At 32.2% G+C, this 20,697-nt stretch overlaps 1 protein-coding gene across 1 annotated transcript in view; it reads right to left on the reverse strand.

Annotated features, from left to right (window-relative positions):
- Window positions 1-20,697, reverse strand: part of hiw (MYC binding protein highwire) — a 242,193-nt gene that overhangs the window by 189,703 nt on the left and 31,793 nt on the right. The window contains exons 20-30 of the mRNA XM_088232701.1: window positions 20,060-20,230; window positions 19,118-19,324; window positions 17,113-17,316; window positions 16,066-16,185; window positions 15,774-15,952; window positions 14,075-14,306; window positions 11,543-11,721; window positions 9,359-9,634; window positions 8,203-8,304; window positions 7,178-7,338; window positions 5,241-5,376 (exon numbers count right to left, since the gene is read on the reverse strand). Of these exons, the coding sequence (XP_088088827.1) occupies window positions 5,241-5,376; window positions 7,178-7,338; window positions 8,203-8,304; window positions 9,359-9,634; window positions 11,543-11,721; window positions 14,075-14,306; window positions 15,774-15,952; window positions 16,066-16,185; window positions 17,113-17,316; window positions 19,118-19,324; window positions 20,060-20,230 (1,967 nt within the window). The remainder of the gene's footprint in view (window positions 1-5,240; window positions 5,377-7,177; window positions 7,339-8,202; window positions 8,305-9,358; window positions 9,635-11,542; window positions 11,722-14,074; window positions 14,307-15,773; window positions 15,953-16,065; window positions 16,186-17,112; window positions 17,317-19,117; window positions 19,325-20,059; window positions 20,231-20,697) is intronic.

Consider the following 20,697-nt stretch of genomic DNA (forward strand, 5'->3'; position numbering starts at 1 on the left):
TTTTAATATAGTCCATCAAACATTCGAACGCACTGTACCAATTTGAAATATTTAAAAACTATTAGGAATTTTTACAATTTTATGATAAAAATATAAGTTGCCATGGAAATGTGCACCCCATTTTAGCGATAAATTATTTAAAAAATATTTCCGTTCTAATAATTCACCCAAATATTTAAATTTTGGGGGCCATTTCCAATGAGTTGTAAATAACTCACTGTTAGAACATCGGAATCGATTTGGGGTACAGAGGGGTTCGAACCTCGGACCTCTGATCCTCAGGAATCCTTTGGACTCACGTCCGTAATGCTAGCCACGGGACCACAACTGGATTAATCCTTTCAAATATTTTATGCTTCAATCAGAGAGACGTCTAGTAGTATTTATTGGAACAGCAATGTTAATTGTAAGGTTTTTTTTATACTTATTTTTGTTTTATTTATGAATTTTATTTAATTATTGTGTAATGAGAATTGGGTGTTTACATAAGCTGTGTCCGTTTTTTACCAAATGAAAAAGAGAACACGACAAAAAAAAATTAGATAAATTAGTCAAAAATGTATTCTCCTTCATTATTCTACAGCAAATTAGTCAAGAATTCATATCATCTTCACCGTTCACTGCGCAAATATCGCGTGCAGCTTTTGGAGCTGTGTTCCCACGATTGAACGCGAACAGAAGGAGGTGTCGAAAATACTCAAAGTAATCTATTTGACATTCTATTTTGTAGCGTTGTAATCAAATAAAACACTATATGTAACGTAAAAGCAAACACAATATCTTGTAGAGCAGAAATTTTTTATTCGAATATTTACCTTTACCACTTTGTTTAATTTTGGTACTCATTTTTTTTATTTGAACTTACGTTATGTTATATATGAACATAATAATATATGTTTTAATGTATATACTACTGAAACTATTATGTATTACACTTTTGAAATGTGTAAAAATTTATCGAAATTTGTATTATTAGAGGGATTGCTGTATATCATAATACGGCTGTGATAAGCGTCCTATTTTTATATTCTTATTAATAGTTGTTTTTGAAACCAATGTAAGAATTCTTAGGCAGCTCTAGATTCCAATTTACTTCGAATCATTCTAATTATGAAATAATATTATGTCAAATATTATGAATTATAAGCCAAGCAAAGGCAGCTTTAAATGGAAGCATAATACGTTCAGAGGACACAATTGTATAAATTTATTATAGGTATCACAAAAATCCATAACCATGATGAATTTTTTGAAACCATTTAATTTTTGTTTTGGTTTTTTATTCCACAATAGCCAGTTGTTTTTTAAATAAGAACAAACTGTGTTCATAACAACTAACATAAATATTAAAAATAAACATAACTTGATTAAATATCAGTATTTTTATATGAAATATTACTATTTTCATTGCAATCAAATTGAACACCAAAAAAACTAATGTGAAAATGTTTTTTTAAATCCATGAAACCATAAAAACATGTATGTACACGGTTTTTCAGGGCCAGACCGCGAAACTTCAGAGGAACATTCCTCACAGTAAGCTTTAAAAAAATCTCAATAAATTTTATCCAAAAAGTCATATTATAAAAAAAAAAACTTCGTAATCTCAAAATGGAGTAAATCTTTCATTTCTCAAACTAGCATACCTCCCGCAAACTTCTACCCCTCTCCAACAAAAAAAATGAGATAAAAACGTATTGGATCAACGAAGCGATACGCACCAGACGCGGACAAGGAAAGCGGCTGGGTAGGAGAGGGGCAGCGGTTTGTGGAGGGACTGCTTGTCCGAGAAATTAAGGATTTACTACGTTTTGAGATTACAATTTATTTATTTTATTTTTTTAATGACTTTTTGGAAAAAAAAGTAGGATTTTTTTTAAAGCTTACCATGAGGAATGTTCGTCTGACGAATCGCGGTCGGGCCTGAAAAACCGTGTATATGTCACAGCCAGATTGTCATTTGAGTTGGAATACATAAAAGCATAAAGCATATTATTACTGTAAATTAGAATTTTTAGAGAGTGCGTTAGGGTGGCCAATATTATAACAGATATTATGTACTTTAAAAAATAGAAAACACCTTTGTTTTATTATTAATAATCAGTTAGGTTAGGTTATGAGAATTGTAAATCGATAGAATAATTGATAGGTACCAATACCTCTAACCTAACCTAAACTATCATAACCTAACCTAACTTCACATAACACATAAAAATATTGTTATGTATTGGTTTTCGGGTGTTTTCTTTTTTTAATTGGCTACATTAATTTACTTCCAGTAGTATTGAGTGAATGTCCGTTATTCACAATTTTTCCGTACATAATAAACATTATTTCTGAGTGTTCGGTTAGCCGGAATGAATAAAAAAACATATTATTTATCTGTGACCGTGGTTATTCAGCTAAAATGCAATACAGCTAATCGTCAATTCGATTTTTTACAATACGGAGCCGTTTTGTAATTTGGGTAGCCATATGTATTGTATTCGGGCATAAATGACAATACGGCTGCGACATATATATTTTGCCTTAAGATTTTACTAGAATCCTCTGTAGATGTAAGTTGTATTTTGTATGTTCTTGCCAGTGCCGGTTCAATGTGTCTAAAATAATTATCTACAGGTAACCATCTATAACATGGTCTTCAACAATACGGTTTTGCTCTAACACTATTAACACTTTGTATCCCGGAGCCGTGTAAACACGTGATTACGTAACCACGCGTTGTGTCCCGGTTTCGTGTTTTCACGTGATTTACTAGTTGTTCAAAAAAGTGCATTTTATTGACATCTAGTGACTTTTATTAGTACTTTTTCGCTGCTGGTGAACAACGTGATAACACGGGACCGGGACACAACGCGTGGTTATTATAATGACGTGTTTACACGGCTCCGGGTCACGGTCTTATATAACACAGTTTTACATATATGTATTATTAAAATCGTAATTGTTTCATGTTTGTATCCGAATTAAAAATATATCATGGTTCTCAACTTTAATTTTGTTTATCAATCATTTTTCCCCTTAAATTTTGAACTGCCCAAAAAACCCAAGGACATAAAAAATATTTTGGATATCATAAGCATACAGAGAGAGTTATATATTTATGCAGTCTTGTGTGCTTAGTCCATGAGTCAACCGAATGTTTGTTTGCACGTAGCTGCAACAATTTATTACAATATATCTATATATTGTAATAAATTGTTAAAACTATATAAAAGACAATGCTTGTATGTGTGTCGTCGATGAACTAAATAACTACTGGACCAAATTACGTGCTGTTTTTTGGGACATGACAAGTTTTAGTCTGAGCATGTTTGTAGCTCTTCAAATCTGTAATTTGTTAAGTAGGGAAAAAGTTAGGAGCGTAAATGTTTTATTCATTGTTGACTGGGGCCTGCATTCGACGAGAATACGTATCCAAAAAAAATTGAAGGATGTTATTTTTTTGTGTATGAGAATAGTTTGTTTTTAAATGTTTACAAACAACATTTTTTTTATGGCTCCCAATCAGATAATTTCCTTAAATTCCTTATGATTTCAACAAATTTATTTCTTTTTACTGGATTATTTGTATTGCTAAAATAATATTAACTGACATCAAATACATTTTTTAAATAAGCAATCCTACATAAAGTGCACCCCTGTTGGTAAAAGAGCAGAGTTTGACATTTCCAAAAAGAATTCCATGTTTTGAAATGAGTTATTTGAAGTTTTGGAATTCAATCATAAACATATACATAGGTTCCTACTTACCAATGAAAAGATACATAATCTTTTTTGGGTTTATTCGGACGGTTTTTACACGCTATCAAGACACAATTAGGCATTTTGGTTTTTAATAAAATGTTAAGCTCACATCAAAACTCAGTTGGCAGTTAATGAACGACTAAATACGTGTTGGGCATGTCTGATCGTTTGGACATGAGTCAAGTGTCATAATTTTAGAGGGCTTAAGGTGCATTCGGTATATTAATAGGTCAATGGTTTTATTGAAGAACACCAAACCTGTTTCTATGGTTACGTTAAAGCATGATGAAACAAAGCTTTGATAGGATACTTAATAATGTTTTATCTTAAGAAGAAACGCAGTCTGACTGTTCTTCATACAAACGAATTCACGTATTTTCTCCATAGACTATGGCACAAGACCATTGATTTTTTTTACATAGATACTTTCCATTGACATGTCCCTATTGTTTTTTTTTTCATAAATTGTTTATTATGGGAACTAGAACCATTCAAAAACCCATAAAAGTGCCTAGTTTTATCTGCTATATTCGGGCGCACGGTACATAAATATGATGACTGTTTTTGAAAAATGCAAAAAGAAACGTAGAAGAAAATTTCATTGTAATATTCGGCTAAACAAATACCAAAATCGGTTCAGTTTTGAGGTGCGGAAAACGAGATAGGGAAACGTCGATATTGTCTATTTTAGTTAGGCATAAAAGGCACGACATGCAGTGACATAAAAACAATGTTCAAATACGTATTAATCAAAATTCTTTGTCACCGCATATCGTCAAAATTTATGAAATCTGAAACCCAAAATAAAAAATGTATCGACATATCAAATTTGAACTTAATACAATAATTGATCTCAAACTTTTTATCGTGTTTCTTTAAATCTAGCAATAGCAAAGCATTGTACGGTTCAGCTTGTTGCTTATAAAAAATACTTAGTTTAAATAAGTAAGGGTAGTTTAAAAAAAAAGGATTATAAATTCCCGCTGTTGTCTATCTTGGAAAATCAATTCAATCTAAATATTTTACGTCAATAAAAAATTATCCCTTTTTAACTCGAATGCGAATGTTTATCCAAAACCAAGCATATATACATAGAATCGTAAAAAAACCAGACGTTTTCCGGTTGCTGTGTATTATTAATGAAGTAAAAATATATGCTTATTCTTCATCATTCACAGAGCTATGCTACGGTATATGATTGATGCGTTTGTACTTTTTTGTACATATAATATAGTGATGACTAATATAAATGCTGGATACTTGACGATGGACGAAACGTTTTATTCAAACCAAAAACACAACATACAAAAATGGCAATACATTGATTCTGTATTTTAAAAGTGACAAATCACATTGGTACAATGTAGAAATGTATAGAAAGCTCATAAATACATTTAGCAATATTGTAGAAACATGGAAGGCATGAAGACTGAAGACGTTTTCTGACATGAAGATGTTTGAATAAATTTATAATATTTTCTAGCACTCACCGATAGCTGATATTTCCACTCAGAGCTTCTTCCACATTTGGAAGTTGTGAGAGAGCCAGCCCCCGAGCCAGAATTTCTCCCGTTGGAACTTGCATTTCTATATCCTCTCCATCTTCTATAGCACTGTTAGATTCCGCTGTAAAGAAAAACTCTGCATCAGTTAAACTTGTTATTCAAGCCAGATGATTTTATTTATTGAGAGATTTAATAATAAATAAAAAAAAACATTTTAAAAGAGAATATGGAAGTCTAGACATTTACATGGCTTATGACCTGTTATTGGATTATTTTTTGAATTTTTATTTTATTTTTAAAACAAATTCCTTCAGGAATCTATCTACTTCGATTTCTATCTACGAGGGTCATCCACAAAATTAGGTTACAGAGGCTCCTGAGGCCGCGGGAAATTTTTCGTTCCAAAGTTGGCGCAGCTGACGTGTAAGGGGATCCTAACGGTCAGTTTATTTAATTACGCGTGTTTGTCGGCAATTTTGTTTACTCGCAGTATTTTTTTCCGATGGAGAGCACATCACGCGCTCCCGCCACCTCCCGTCCGTGTGAGATCCGCGCGGTCATCTGTTTTTTTAAACAATACTGCCGCGCGCGAATATCCATGGAAGCTCATGGAAGTTTATGGTAATGATGTGATGAGTTCAGAAGTTGTTCAGAGGAGGCCATACTGATACTCACGACGAGGCACGGAGTGGGAGACCATCAGTGATTTCTGACAAACTCGTGCAACAAGATGAAGAACAAGTGCGAAAGGACCGCCGTGTGACGCTTGACGACCATCACGAAAACTTTTCTGGCATTTCACGATGTCTCATTTGGTGAAATTGAGTCGAAAAACTTGTTTACAAGAAGTTGTGTGTGAGGTGGTTGCCCAAAATGCTCACACTGGAGCACCGTCAAAATTGCGTGACCACCGCGCGTGAATTTTAAAACAGGAGCTGTTGACAAAGTTTAGGTGGGATATCATCCCCTATTTACCTGACTTGGTGCCTTCGAGAAAAAAATAGTTTTTAGATGGGAAACATTTTTCCAACGATCAGGAGGTCGAAGAAGCAATGAAAAAGCACCTGAAACAGCTGGCGGTAGATTTCTATGACACTGCCATACAAAAACTGGTACCCCGACAACAGAAATGTCTCGATCTTGACGGCGATTCGGCCGAAAAATAGTTGAGTATATTTATGAATTGTTCTGTGAATTTCAATAAAATACAAGCATTGTTCGATCCTACATAAATGTTGTAACCTTATTTTGTGGATGACCTTCGTATATATTTTATATGAAATATTTCATATCTGAAGTAAAATAAATACGATGATAAACTTTACTTAATCCATGAGAGAATGCAGATATTAAATCACTTAAAATAAGTATACATAAAGAAGAATTTCTTCAGCAACAACATTACCCAAACTCTCAAACGGAGAATATTAATGTGTGCTTCCAGTATTCATACGGAGCAGAAATACTTTCACTCAACAAATTAATTATAAAGAAGATCCGTGTTGCACAGAGAAAAAATGGACGAGCCATGCTACATTTCAAACTCAGACTGGATAAGAAGCATTGAGATGCGTAAAAGGTTCGGAGTAACGGACGTTGTCGAAAGGGCTAAGATTATATGGTCATTTGCGGGACATGTTGCCTAAAAGACTAAAAGGCCAAAAATGGACTAGAAGGGTAGCTGAATGAAGATCTCGACAAATGCAGTAGTGGGAGACCCCCCCCCCACCAGGGACAAATGATATAAAGAGAAATGCAGATGATTGGATGATGCACAAAACGCAAGGCAGAAATGCATTGAGGAACGCAGGGGGTCTTATGTTTAGCACTGGACGGAAATGGCTGTATGATGATGACATAAAGCAAGTATTTCTTGCGTAATTAATTTTAAGAAATATTTTTGATCTGGAAAAAAAATTCACCTATTTTAGTAATGCAGTTGTCTACTTGAGGATTGATTAACGCAGCGGCACACTTTCCTGCTGCATAGGCGATCTCAATTTCCAGTTGTGCAAACATGCTCTCGTTGTTTACCAGGTAAGGCGAGTCCTCGTATCCCATCACAAGACACTTGAATCCGTACCTGCAGACAGGAATTCAAGAATGTAAGAATGATAATAAGTATAAACCGAGTAGTTTATTTACATAATGGAATTATATTTCTTTTTATCGACGGTATGTACTGTTTTGTTGCAAAAGATTTAGACCTAGTAAATTATTTGGCAAGCCTGATTTATGTATTTGTTTATACAGAGCCGGACCGGACCTATAACAGTTTGGTTGGCACTAAGAACTAGACAATGAGGAAGTTCAGTGCTACAGAGAATTGGATATAAAAAATGACTTATTATACGTGGTAAAAATTATAGCATTCAATTTTATGGTGAAGTTTCTCAAAAACGTATGAACAAATTAATAAAAATGAACTGCTTTGTTACAAGTTCTTTCGAATTAAAACGATTCAACAACCAGGAATAATAGAGTGTTGAGTTCGATTTCTGGTTTCCGGGAAGCCAACTCACCAATCAACAGAACTTACCGACGAGAAATTGTGACGTCACGGGCGCAGTGATTTAAAAAATACACATCTTTAAAAATCATAGCGCTGATAATACGATACGTAAAAATATTTTTGGCTTAGTTTGATAAAAAAATTAAATAAAAACACTGAACTTTCTCATTGCTTACAAGGGAGGGGGAAAATTTTATGCTCATATTAATTTGTAAACGCGTATATTCCCATCCCTTTGCAGTAAGCGACAGGGGGCTGCATCCCGTTAGATCCGGCGCTGTATATACATGCATAGTGTATTTGAATCTAGAAAACAAAGAATTTGAAGTTTATCAGTTTTGACAAAATACATGTAAAAAAACCTGTTTTTTGTATGATCTGACGTTTTGGTATATTGTATTACTGTTACAAAAATGTATGATGTCAAATGATTACCGATTAGCATGTTCATCCTTGATGTAATCTGTCGCAGTCTCCATAGAAAATAGCAGGGTGTTTCCAGGAGCAATTAGAGCGTTCTGAGGCCACTCTGATTTTCTGCAAAGATAGGAGTAGGTATTCAATAATATAAATTAGTAACACAATTTTATCAAATAGTATTACGTACTGTCTATATTGGTTTTTGAATAGACCTGAAAGGCTTTAAAAATTATACTGCTTCCTATAATTTTACCTTAAAAATGGAATTATCTGGAAAATGCTAGAAAATCTATATAAAATTATTTCCGCGATGGGATTATGTGTTTATTCTGGATAGCCGAAAATAAAATCTTTACCTGGTTTTAATTTTTAGTGTCCCTTTGAAATTGGGCCCCTATTTTATTAGGACCCAATATAATTGAATCGGTTATTTGAGAAATCCCATGACACCTGTCTGATGGTAAAACGATGCATCTATAGATGCATTCTTTTTCCGTATTACGGCTCAAAATATTTTAGTCTCTGAGATCTATCATATGATATTTGACATTATTTTATATTAGCCAGTTGGCAACTGGTTGCAACTATAGAAGTGTTCTGATTTTAATGCCATAAAACATTTTAAAGCTGATTATCTCAGTTGGAGCTTTTTTGAGATACATTTTTGAGACAAGTCTGTCATTCTAAACTTTTCAGAAATCACAAAAATAATGTTTGTTATAAAAATTTAAATGAAATGTAAAAAATCTGACTGATGGGGTCTCTCAAATGACTGATACAATTGTTTGTAGTCTTGCAAGTTGATTTCAAAAATATTTGGAAAAAAATATAAATTCGATACTTGGGTACAGATATATGATTTATTGTTTTTTTTTTTAAATTTATTTAAAATGCAATATTTCATTGTTCCTGACTGGCACCTAAAGTGTAAGACTGACCACCTTATCCTCATGTAACAGATGATCGAATACGCTGCATTAGGTACCCTATGGACCAGTAGGTGAGGCAGGACGTATGATGAATGACGAATTATTATTACTTAATCTGTAATTTTTATCAACTCAAAAATGTACACTTGACGACGGATAGGCTTAACCATTCGAAACTAGTGTTTGTTTTATAAACTTGTGCGTGGCGAAAAGAAAAGGTTGATTTTGATTTTAATACTTACATATTTGATAGTCGATGATAAAAAGGCACAAAAGTGGGTCCGCTAGTTGAAATCACACAGCCCTCATCGGTAAATACAGTCTCAGAACTACGTTCGTGGTACAAGCTGGTTACTTTGTAGTTGTGAAAGTTGAGAAACTGTTCCTGGCCTGGAGTTGTGGGAATATAGTCATTTTCGGCCTTGATAAAGATTGTCAGCGAGTCTTCAGGCTGCACAGTTCCACTACGAGGATCCATCTCCAGAACCATCCATGACACTGATGAAGGAAAGCTCACACTGGAAGAGAAAATGAGGTAAACAGATGGAAATAAAAAGTAAAATGGATGAATAACATAATATTACATTTAATTAGAGATGGAGTTTACTTTTAAAGAAGTGAATATGGAATTCTAGGTATTTACAAGGCTTATCATCTGTTATTGGCTGGTTTAAAAGGCTACTTTACACATTGCGCAACATTTACCATTCTGCTTTTGTTTGAATATCCATCTGTTGGTTTTTATTTATATTTATAATACAATTTCTGAACAGGGCAACAAAATGTGACGGGATAACACGTGACTATATTTTGTTGGTATCTCCATTGTTGTGAATATGGAGTGTGGTGTTTGTTTGATATAAATAGTAGATATAGATTTTTTTGCCTAGGTTTTATACCTTTATTTTTAATTATTCTTTTTTTTTTCTTTCTTCTTTTTGAGAAGTTTAAGAGATAAACCTTTATAGATGCGGGGGAGATTCATTTGACAAAATGATTTTACCCACTAGGCAACGGCTGAAAAACATTATACTACTTCTTGGACCAGTTAGTCTAATGAACAATGGCAGAATGGTAAATGTTGTATATTGTGTAAAGCCATTTAAACCTGCCAATGACAGTTCATAAGCCTTGCAAACGTTTTAACTTCCATATTGTCTTCTATAAAAATGAACTACATCTCTGTTTCAATGTTTTTATATTCATTTTAATAAATTTAGGGGGTGAAATCCAATCTTTGTCTACAAATATTTGGACAAACTCAAAACACTGTTGAAATGAATGTTGATTGTCTCTGTCATCAAAAGAGCCGATAGTTAAGTATTAGTTAAGAGTTAGTGATATGCACCATAATAGATTGCCCAAAAGTACTGTCCCTGATAAACTTTCGTGTACTCACAAGGAGCACAAGACTCCAACACATGTTCCAGTGAGAGTACAAAAGGACTAACTTTACCCACCATTTTCCCCTGGCACGCAATTATAGAACAGCTAATAATTATTATGAGTTGTTGGACTTGCTCCACACCACTCCTGCTGCTTTTAAATTAGCTATCCTTTCCATTAAATGGCCATCCCCTCGATTCTCCTCTTTTTGATTTCTATCCATCTTTACATAGTTTCTTTTTCTTTTCTTTTTTATAATTAACATATTAGTGAAATGATTCTTATTACATTTTGTGTCAATTACTATAATACTTTATGTACTTCTTAACCAAATATTGTTAGAGCCCTCTGGGCGTTTATTAAATAAATAAATATGGTACGGAAAATGGCAGCTTTCGAAAAGAGCTGAAGGTGTGGATAGAAATAGCAGGAACTGCATTCATGAAGGCTTATACTCAGTGAAAACCGATTCCTCCCCCAGATCTCTACCCTATTGTGGTGAGGAAGCTTGAGTATTTCAATAATTCACCAAGCTATGCTGGCGGTAGTAACTACCAAAAGGGCGCCTCATGCCAGACAGGTTGGTGTTGAGAAATCAGACGAAAAGAGATTGAAAGGTAACCCATGCCTGAGTGGGTATGTTGAGCCGCCCTTAGGGTTACAAAGCATTTGGGCACAGACCTCAGGCCTCGGGAGCGTAGGGTTAGCCACCTACCTTCCAAAAAGTTAATATTCTTCTTAAAAATACGGAACGCGAACCTGACCTCGGTAGAATGCACAGGAGCTGGCAGCCAACAGAGAGGCCTGAAGGTGATGATGATGGAAATCACAAATATTAGGCACATTCTTTTATAATTCCTTTATCTCAGTTGGGATATCGGTCTCTTTAGAATTACTATGTCTTTGTTATGCCCTCTGGATATATATTTAATAAAATAACGTTGGTCATCAATACCAATGTAAACTGACTTGCAGAAACGGGATTGTTTAGGTGAATTAATAAGTCAAATAATAGAAACGTGAGTAGAATCATTACTTACCGTTGATTTATAACTTCCGCGTGCCTGTATGGGTGCTCACTTTCCACTTTTACATAGTGCGGAGTCGTGGTGTTCCAGTTTGGTTGGCTTAGTAATTCAGTACTTTTTTTCTCCAATGCATTTATTGCAGACACGTTTGGAATTATATCAGACAATAGCTGAAGAGTTCTTACGCAGCTCTGAAAAAGGAAAAAAAAACAGAAGGTATTATTTCTGACTTAACTTAATCTTAACATATTACAACAGAGATGAAGAACATTTAAGAGAAGGTAATATATAAGTCCAGGCATCTACAGGGCTTATGACCTGTCAATGGCTGGTTTGAGTGGCCACTTTACACACTGTGTAACATTCACCATTCTGCCCATTCTTGAACATCTATATTCCTTCAATTCTTTCATCTGTTGTTTGTGTTTGTGAAGTTAAAGAGCAGAAACCTGTATTTATGCGGGTGAGATTCGTCTAATTGAATTATTTCATCTACATACTAGACAACGCCTGAAAATGATTTTTTTTCAATTTCTATACTTCTTCATGGACCAGGTAGATTTATCAACAATATTTTAAGTTTGCCCAAATTTTTAAATAATAAATAAAATAAATAAAATAAGTAAAATAAATAAAATAAATAAAATAAATAAAATAAATAAAATAAATAAAATAAATAAAATAAATAAAATAAATAAAATAAATAAAATAAATAAAATAAATAAAATAAATAAAATAAATAAAATAAATAAAATAAATAAAATAAATAAAATAAATAAAATAAATAAAATAAATAAAATAAATAAAATAAATAAAATAAATAAAATAAATAAAATAAATAAAATAAATAAAATAAATAAAATAAATAAAATAAATAAAATAAATAAAATAAATAAAATAAATAAAATAAATAAAATAAATAAAATAAATAAAATATATAAATAAAATTGATAAAAATAAATATCCTTAAATGTGGCAGGTGAATTTTTTTAACACTTGTGCAGAAGGCAATAAGGAACACTTTTCCTTAAAAAAATGCAATTCGTCAAAAATGTCGCTTACATTGTTCTGCCAATTATGGCTCGATATTTACACATTTTTTTATCGTTGCTGTATATTTATTTATTTTTTGTAAAATCACCGTTAAACGTGTAATTTATTGAAATAAACTGTAAATTAAACTATGATTGAAAGGAAGGGGGTCTAAATATAAATTAATAATATGGAAGAGAGGTCTAAAAACATAAATTACAAAAGACATTACTACGTGGGTCCTGAACATATTAATATTTTTTTGTTGTGCTGGTCGCGACTATGACCGTTTTTAATATTTACTCGCTCACTGTAACCTCTGTATGTATTTACTGTATACATCTATTTTTATTTTTTTGGTTTTATTTCACAGATCTTTTCTCTGCAAGGAAAAATTTGATATAATAAATGTTATTATTGTAAATGCATCTATTAATTATTTATTGTTAGATTACGCAATGTCGATGCCGGTCAAGATTACTTAACAATGTATCAAATTGAAAATAAAACAATTAATTTTTTAGTGTTTCTTATATTGTTTCATAACCAATGACGTAATAGGACAACACAATTTTTAATTTAGAGTTTTATTTTTTGTTAATAGATTTTATCATGTATTTTTTTGTACACTTTGCCCAGCTAACAAGGGTACATACCCCGTTCCAAGCTAGGCAATTACATTTTAATACATAATAATAATTTATAAGTTAATAGAAAGTACTGACAAAAAAATATGAACTTACTAGAATACACATATTATACACATACATATGTACCTATGCGCACACACATACATACATATACCCATGCGCATACACATACATAAAAGATACACAATTTAATTTATATATATGCGAAAGTTCATGATGATTGATTGCAATTTGTTTTTTTTTAAGGATTAGAGTTATTTACTTGTTAAAATGGCCTTAAAAATTGAAATGTTTAAAGGCTCCGAGTTCGATTCCTGGTGAGAATAAGAAAAATAAATGTGATTTTCTCTCAAGCCTGGGTGTTCTGTAATTGGGCCTTTTGGCCTGCTGTGGTGTAAAAAACATTTATTTATTATTATTTTATTCGTCACAACCAAGCACATAAATAGTAACACTGACATCCAGTGTAATATCTATGATTACAAGTTACACAGAAATATATTATAACCAAAGGAATATGTATATTTCTTTCTCACAAGAATGTTTGCGATTTATATGCATTGTGATTTCCTAAATCTTTATTTTGAATTGTTGAAAAATAAAACACAATATTTGAAAAAAATATTTTATGTGGTGGAGTTAGTAAGGGGATAAAGTGTGGATTTATTATATTACAGTGTTCATAATATTTGAGATATCTTTTGATATGAAAAAAAATAATCGTCTTACTAATCCACGATAGTAAATTAATAAGCCATAATTCAATTTAAATGAATTCAGTACTGGCGGAGAGATATTGTGTAATATTAAATCAGTGCTTGATTTATTTGAAAAACTGAATTCAATGAAAGAGTAAACATACCTCTGGATCATTCAGCTGAGATAGATTTACAAGAGTGATTGGAATTAGAGTGCTGAAACAAGCCATGTGCTGAATGCCCCTAAACTGTTTCCCAGGCAACATAATATCTTTGATTTTCTGCATCAAGACGGAGGACCTCTGCAAGATCTGGCTGGACACTTTCAGGGCATCGCGGTGAGTAACTTTTACGTCCTCATCATTACTTGAAACCGATGAGTAGTTATCTTGGCACCTATAATAAAATAAAAATTAATAATATTTTGAGTAATACCAAATCCTATTAGATTTACGCTGGAAAATCAATCCACTTTGTTTTATATTTTTTCTAAATAGACTGATTATCATTTATAGACATCTCAACAGAGATGAAAAGATTTGTGAATATGTACATTTACAGAGTTAATGGCCTGTCATTGACTTGTTTAAGTAATTATTTTACACACCGTGTAATATTTACCATTCTGACCAATATTTGTGCCTTCCGCAACTTCTGAAGAGGTATTTAGTAGTGACCGACCGAAACAAGATTTTCAGCTGAATCCGGAACCGAGTTTCGGCTTCTGTTCTAGTTTTGGCCGAAACCTAAACTTATTTAAATAAGTTAAAATTCACCTCAAACCGCGCAAAATTAAGTGTTTTATTGTTTAACCTTACGAGTTCCTTAAAATATGTGTTAAATAAAATACACAATGAAATAAAAGGTATAAATTTATGAGTAAATTGTTTCTTTGTAGAGCTTCTTGGTTCGTTGTTATGTTTTACATATACATAATTTATATGTAACAGTTCTTTGGTGTACGCTATTGGAACTAAAACTTATTAACTATAAAGGAATTACACAAATATAAATAAGCTAAATAACTTAGCCATACGATGCACTCGAGTACAGCTGAACGTAATTTGACACATCCCGACTGCAGGTTTCTGACTGAAGTTTCGGTCAATTGTTGGCAGAAACCAAAACCACGGCCGAAACTCGTTTTATTGGCCGAAACCAAACTGAAACCTGGCACCGGTCACGAGTATTTAGGTGAAGGTGAGGTTTGTTGAGCTTGGTAGAGATATCTATCAATGATAATTCTATTGTCTCTGTTATGATATCAATATATTAATTAAAAATTAGCAACAAATATAATAAATGAGGAAGTTCAGTGGTTTTTTGATTTTTTTATTATTTGTTAATAGACTGTTAAACTAAGTAAAAAAAATATTTTTTTAAATTTTTATATACCGTATTATCAGCGCTACGATTTTTTAAAGTTTTGTATTTCTGAAATAACTCCGCGTGTACCGTCAGAGGTTCATTTCCGCTTATTCTCATTAAGTTCTTCCCATTGGTCCAGAAGCGACAAGCAGACCGGAAATCTTCCATAGCTCTCAGATCATAGGTTGATTCATATGAACCAGTGACGTCATTCAAAGTAGTGCGTTTTTATCAAAATATTTTTGATTATTTTTTCTGTACATTTTCAAGAAACTTTGCAGTACAATTTAATGCTCTAATGTTTACTCCACGTAAGAAAACATTTTTGTATCCAATTTCCCGTAGGGCTGAAGTTCCTCATTTTGATCACTTTACAAATGACATTTAAGTAAAGTTGAGCCTGAGAATATAATATATAGTGAAGTTTTTGCTGAATTTTGAAACCTAGTTTTGCCAATGTTTTCATGATTATTTTCTAGTAAAGAGAACACTTACTTTGCGTAGATTAATGAAGGGATTTGACCGTGCGCTACGGATGTCCCGTTCAGGCTTAAAGTGCTCCTGTAGAAAGTGAACTGCGTGCCATCTGGGCCTTTGACACTGGAAACTCCTTGTTCCCCATTCTTAGTTGGCGCGCTGTGATTCCACAGGCGAATCACATATTTCAAGTGAGTCTAAAATAACCAGAATTTGTAATGTATTTTAAGACATGTTTGACCTTGATGACTAGGACATTCAAAATAACATAAAATAATGAACTATCAACCTGTAGTTTTACTTAACTTACCTTCAAATACACAGGTCGATCAAACTTTATGTCAACAGTGTCAGTCAAAAATGCATTAGCGGTGCCTTTTGTAAACTCTAGGCTAGTCCACTGTGGAAATGTGCTTCCGGGATTAGAATCCTGAAATAAATAAAATAAATAACACCAAAATTGAAACTAAATCTTAAGGGTACATAAAATATATGCATATGATGTAGATGAATTGAACGTAGTTATGCAGAAAGCATCCAGTCCACAATTTGGAAAAAATATATATTGGTGTTATCGGGTGCAGTAAGGTCAATTCTATGTTCTGCTTAAAATAGCCAGACCGCTTTTATACAAAAAAACTGGAATAATCACCTTCTGAAAATGGTGTCGATCACAAAAACGGCATTTCTCAATTTGCAAAAAAACCCACAGCACTAGAAAAATCTGACAATACTTTAAAAATCATTAAAATTGGTCAAATACATAATTAGATTCTTGTTTGCAGTAAAAAAAATGTATTCATTTTTTATCATTTTTCAAAGTCAAAAACATTGAAACTGTTGTGTAGATTTGATAATTCGCTCGTTTCTCAGTTTTACATTTCTATGGCTGGCTGCTTTCTCATCATGATATCAAAGATTCTATCTAATTACGAATTAGATAGAGACCACTTTTTAAAAAAGTATACATGTTTTTTTTACTACCCATTTTTATTATTAAATGAATCCCTATCACGGTTGGTTGAAAGAACAGGAATTAATCTTTCAAAATACAATATTGGTTCAGTAAACTGTTAAACGTTCAGCGTCGAAAAAATCGGCGTTTCTATTGCATGCATAGTATTATTATGATCTGTTTGCAAAACTGTAAAGAAGGTAAAACACATACAAATAATAAAAATTAAAATATAAGCAAACATATAAGGCGCCGTCTATTCTCACTAGGTATAGTTAATAGTATAGTTAATAGTTAATAGTATAGTTAATAGTATATCAAAATACGTAAGTCATCTTAAGGAGCCTAAAAGTATTGTTTATAATGTGTAAGGTAACCTATCTAAGTATTTTGTTTACTTACATCACACAGAATTTCCAATTCATATTCCAGGATTTCTAAGCCACCATAGACCACCACTCCAAATATTAGGACTTCCGGAACATCTACGGTGAATGATATAGCATCCGGGTACCCCTTAGTTGTGTCCCATCCACACATATAGTTGAACAACATAAAGCGAGAAGGGGTAACCAAAGTTATCATATTACAGGCTGGTGTCATTTCCTACGTAAAATGTTCATATATTATTGCCCACTCTGTTTGCACAACTTAAATTCACATTAAAGTGGTTTTAACAAAGTTATCAAATAATAATAAAATTAGTGTACAATGCCATATTATTCGGTAATCAGATGGCAGAAGGGACCATTTGTATTTTTTTCTGTTTTTTAGTTTTCAAAAGTTTTAATAAATATTTCAATAAATACACAAAAAAAAACACCATAATTAAGAACGGTTATTTATTATTGAAAAGCAACACTAAAATATATTAGTTTGGGGATTGAAGTCTTGAAATTGAGTTGTATTTCAGCTCTCCTGAACATTTTTGTAAATTACAGATGGTCCCTTCTGCCATCTGACTACCGAATTATAATACCAAAAAGGTCAATTTGAATTACTATTAGAAAAGTGTATTTATTTACTGTATGAAAAAATGTGCCATAATTTTTTTTAAATACTCATGAAACAATGGACATAGTCATGGTACGACCGTGATTTAAGAATATCTGTAATAGATTTGCATAATTGCACCATTTGAGTTATTACATTAAAATGTCCATAGATGTCGCTATAAATGCGTCAGATAGGCGCTTGTCTGACGAAAGGAGCTAACCCTTTTTCTAAGTTAAGCGCCTTTATCTTCTACGCGATCCAATGGAACGCTGGGGTTGGCGCATACGTGGTCAACCTGAGCAGCGTCGGCGTCGGTGCGCAGATAACGAGACTAAATGAAAACCTATTCTACCAAAGGGCAGGAAGAGATCAAATAGGGAGAAAAGGGCGCATAAAAACACTAATTGGCTCCTTCCGTCAGACACGCACCTGTCTGACATGTTCGTAGCAACATCCATGGGCATTTTAATGTAATAACTCGAACGGCGCAATTATATGAATCTATTCTAGATATTTATGAATCATGGTCGTACCATGACAACATTTAAAATAAACGTGTAAAAAATATTTTTATTTTATTTGGGATTATTACAGCTATTACATAAAAAAATAAGTAGAAATATATTAACAATACTAGAGAATAATACATAATATACAGGTGTTATTTAAACCCTGTCACATCCGAAACCACGAAGATCAGTATGTGCAAGAAGACATATTAGCATATTAAAAAAAATATTAAGAACGAAGAAAATTTTTAAAAATAAAATATTAAAAAAAAAACAAATGGTTGCTTACTTCTGCAGGAGAGAAGCGAGGGGGGCGCGGCCGTCCTGTTGACTGTGTATCAGACTCCCCCCTCCTCGTTTCACTCCTTCAGAAGTAAGCAACCATTTGTTTTTTTTCTGTATATTTTTTAAAGATTTTAGTCGTTCTAAAATTTTTTTTTGATGTACCAATATGTCTTTTTGCTCATACTGATCATCGTGGTTTCAGATGTGACAGGGTTTAAAGAACACCCTGTATAAGAAAAGAGTTTACTTAATTGTATGTGTGAACGTTTGTATTCATGTGTGTGTATGTGAATGTGTGTATGCGTGAATGAATGAGGGAGAGAGTACATGTGTATGGGAATGAATGAGGGAGAGGGTGCGTGTGTGTGGGTGCGTAAGTAAATTTAAAAAAAAAAAAAAAAACTTGCAATTATATTGAAATAAAAAAAAAATTCGCATTAAAATATTTATCACTTTAAAAAAATGTAAAGTTGATACTTTACTATTTTTTCATTTTATGTTTTATTAAACCTATTTTATCAACTTATTTTTGTTACAATATTTCAATTTTATTAAAAAAAGTGTAAATTAGCATGTTTCGATTTATAGGATATAATAGTACAACATGAAGATATTACATCACTGCTAATGATCCTGAAGGTCAGTTCAGCAAGTAACTGATTCAGCAGGGCGCAGGAGAGTTGAACCACCCTGTTTCTTGTCGAACTAGTATAAGGGTATCTATTTAGTTCCAAATACATCTTGGCAGGTTTAGTGGCAATGTCAATTAATAAATCTAGAGTTTCCTTCAATTCAAATTCGGCTGTTACGCTGATTTCATCATTCTAAAACAAAATTAATTAGTTTATTCCCTTTTACTCTTCGACATTACAAAATCTGATTGATATTGATAGTTGACAGTTGAGATTATATACGGCGAAGGGTGTAATATAGCTCCCCGACAATATTTATGATGGTTAAAAAACATGAAAAACTTCCAGCAAATTTGTACTTGTAAATCTTATTTAATATGTATTATACATAAAATATAAATGATCTAACTAACAGTTCATATAAAAAACATTGAAAATAAGTTCATAGTTAGTTAAACATTTTAGACAGTTTTTATTGAGAAAAAAAAATTCGTCAGGCGCCGGGCTTTAAGAGTTAAGTGATTTTTCTTTTTTAAAAGTATTTTTAATTTATCATTAAGATTACACTACTTTGTTTCAACGAAACATACTTAATATGTTTTCAAATTAAATTCTGTATTTTTTTTTGTTATCAATAAAAAAATATGTAAAATAAAGTCCATCGTCAAACGATAGTGTTTTATTAATCTCCTTAACAATTTTTACAATGTAACTTATCAGTTACCGGCACAACGACGAAATGATAAAAAAGTTTTTGATTGTGTATTCAATAATTGTTATGGAGATTTGTGTTATCAAAACTGCAATTATGATAAATAAAAATCACACACAGGTCAGTTTAGTAACATTGAGTTTTTAATTTTTTGGTCAAGGAGTGATGTTGTATTTACCATGCACTTTTGAGTAAAGTAACAATACCAATCTTACTTTTGAAAGAGTCTGCATCTTGTCTGCAAGGAGAGGGTATGTCTTGATGAATACAGAGCTCTGTTGCTCAAAACGACGAACAAACGGAAAAACGTGTTTAAGGTGAGGATGATTCTCAAGACTTGCCAGAACTGCACTAAGTAATAGTTCTCTATCTCTGCAGATTCCGTCCTGATAAACAAATCAAAATTATAATGTACGAAAATATATATTTTTTCTATATTACAAGTTAAAAATGTGACTTGATCTCATTGGTTGTTTTCAATATTTACCAAATGTTGTTTGGGTATATTTTTGCACATATAAAGACAATATTTCACAATTTTTTCATTTATAAATGCTATTTTCCTTGTAAATATGAGAGCATTGGAAGCAAAGATAGCAACTGCCAAAAAATATATTTTGTTTTATTTTTTTTTGTTTTTTTACTATATACATAAAAAGTAAAACAGAGTATTAAAAAAATAAAGTATGAATTCATAGCAATGAAATATATATTAATAGTAAAAATAGGAAACAAAAAATCCCACAAAGGGTATACACGAAAATATTAATGAATTTTTGCTCCTATAATAAATAGACAGTTATAATATTTTTGTGTAACATAAGAAAGAGAAAATAAAATATTCTGGAAAAGA

The sequence above is a fragment of the Micrasema longulum genome, unplaced genomic scaffold (genome assembly GCF_059751315.1).
Source record: "Micrasema longulum isolate JH-2025_06_02 unplaced genomic scaffold, ASM5975131v1 h1tg001011l, whole genome shotgun sequence".
NCBI classification, from domain to species: Eukaryota; Metazoa; Arthropoda; class Insecta; order Trichoptera; family Brachycentridae; genus Micrasema; species Micrasema longulum.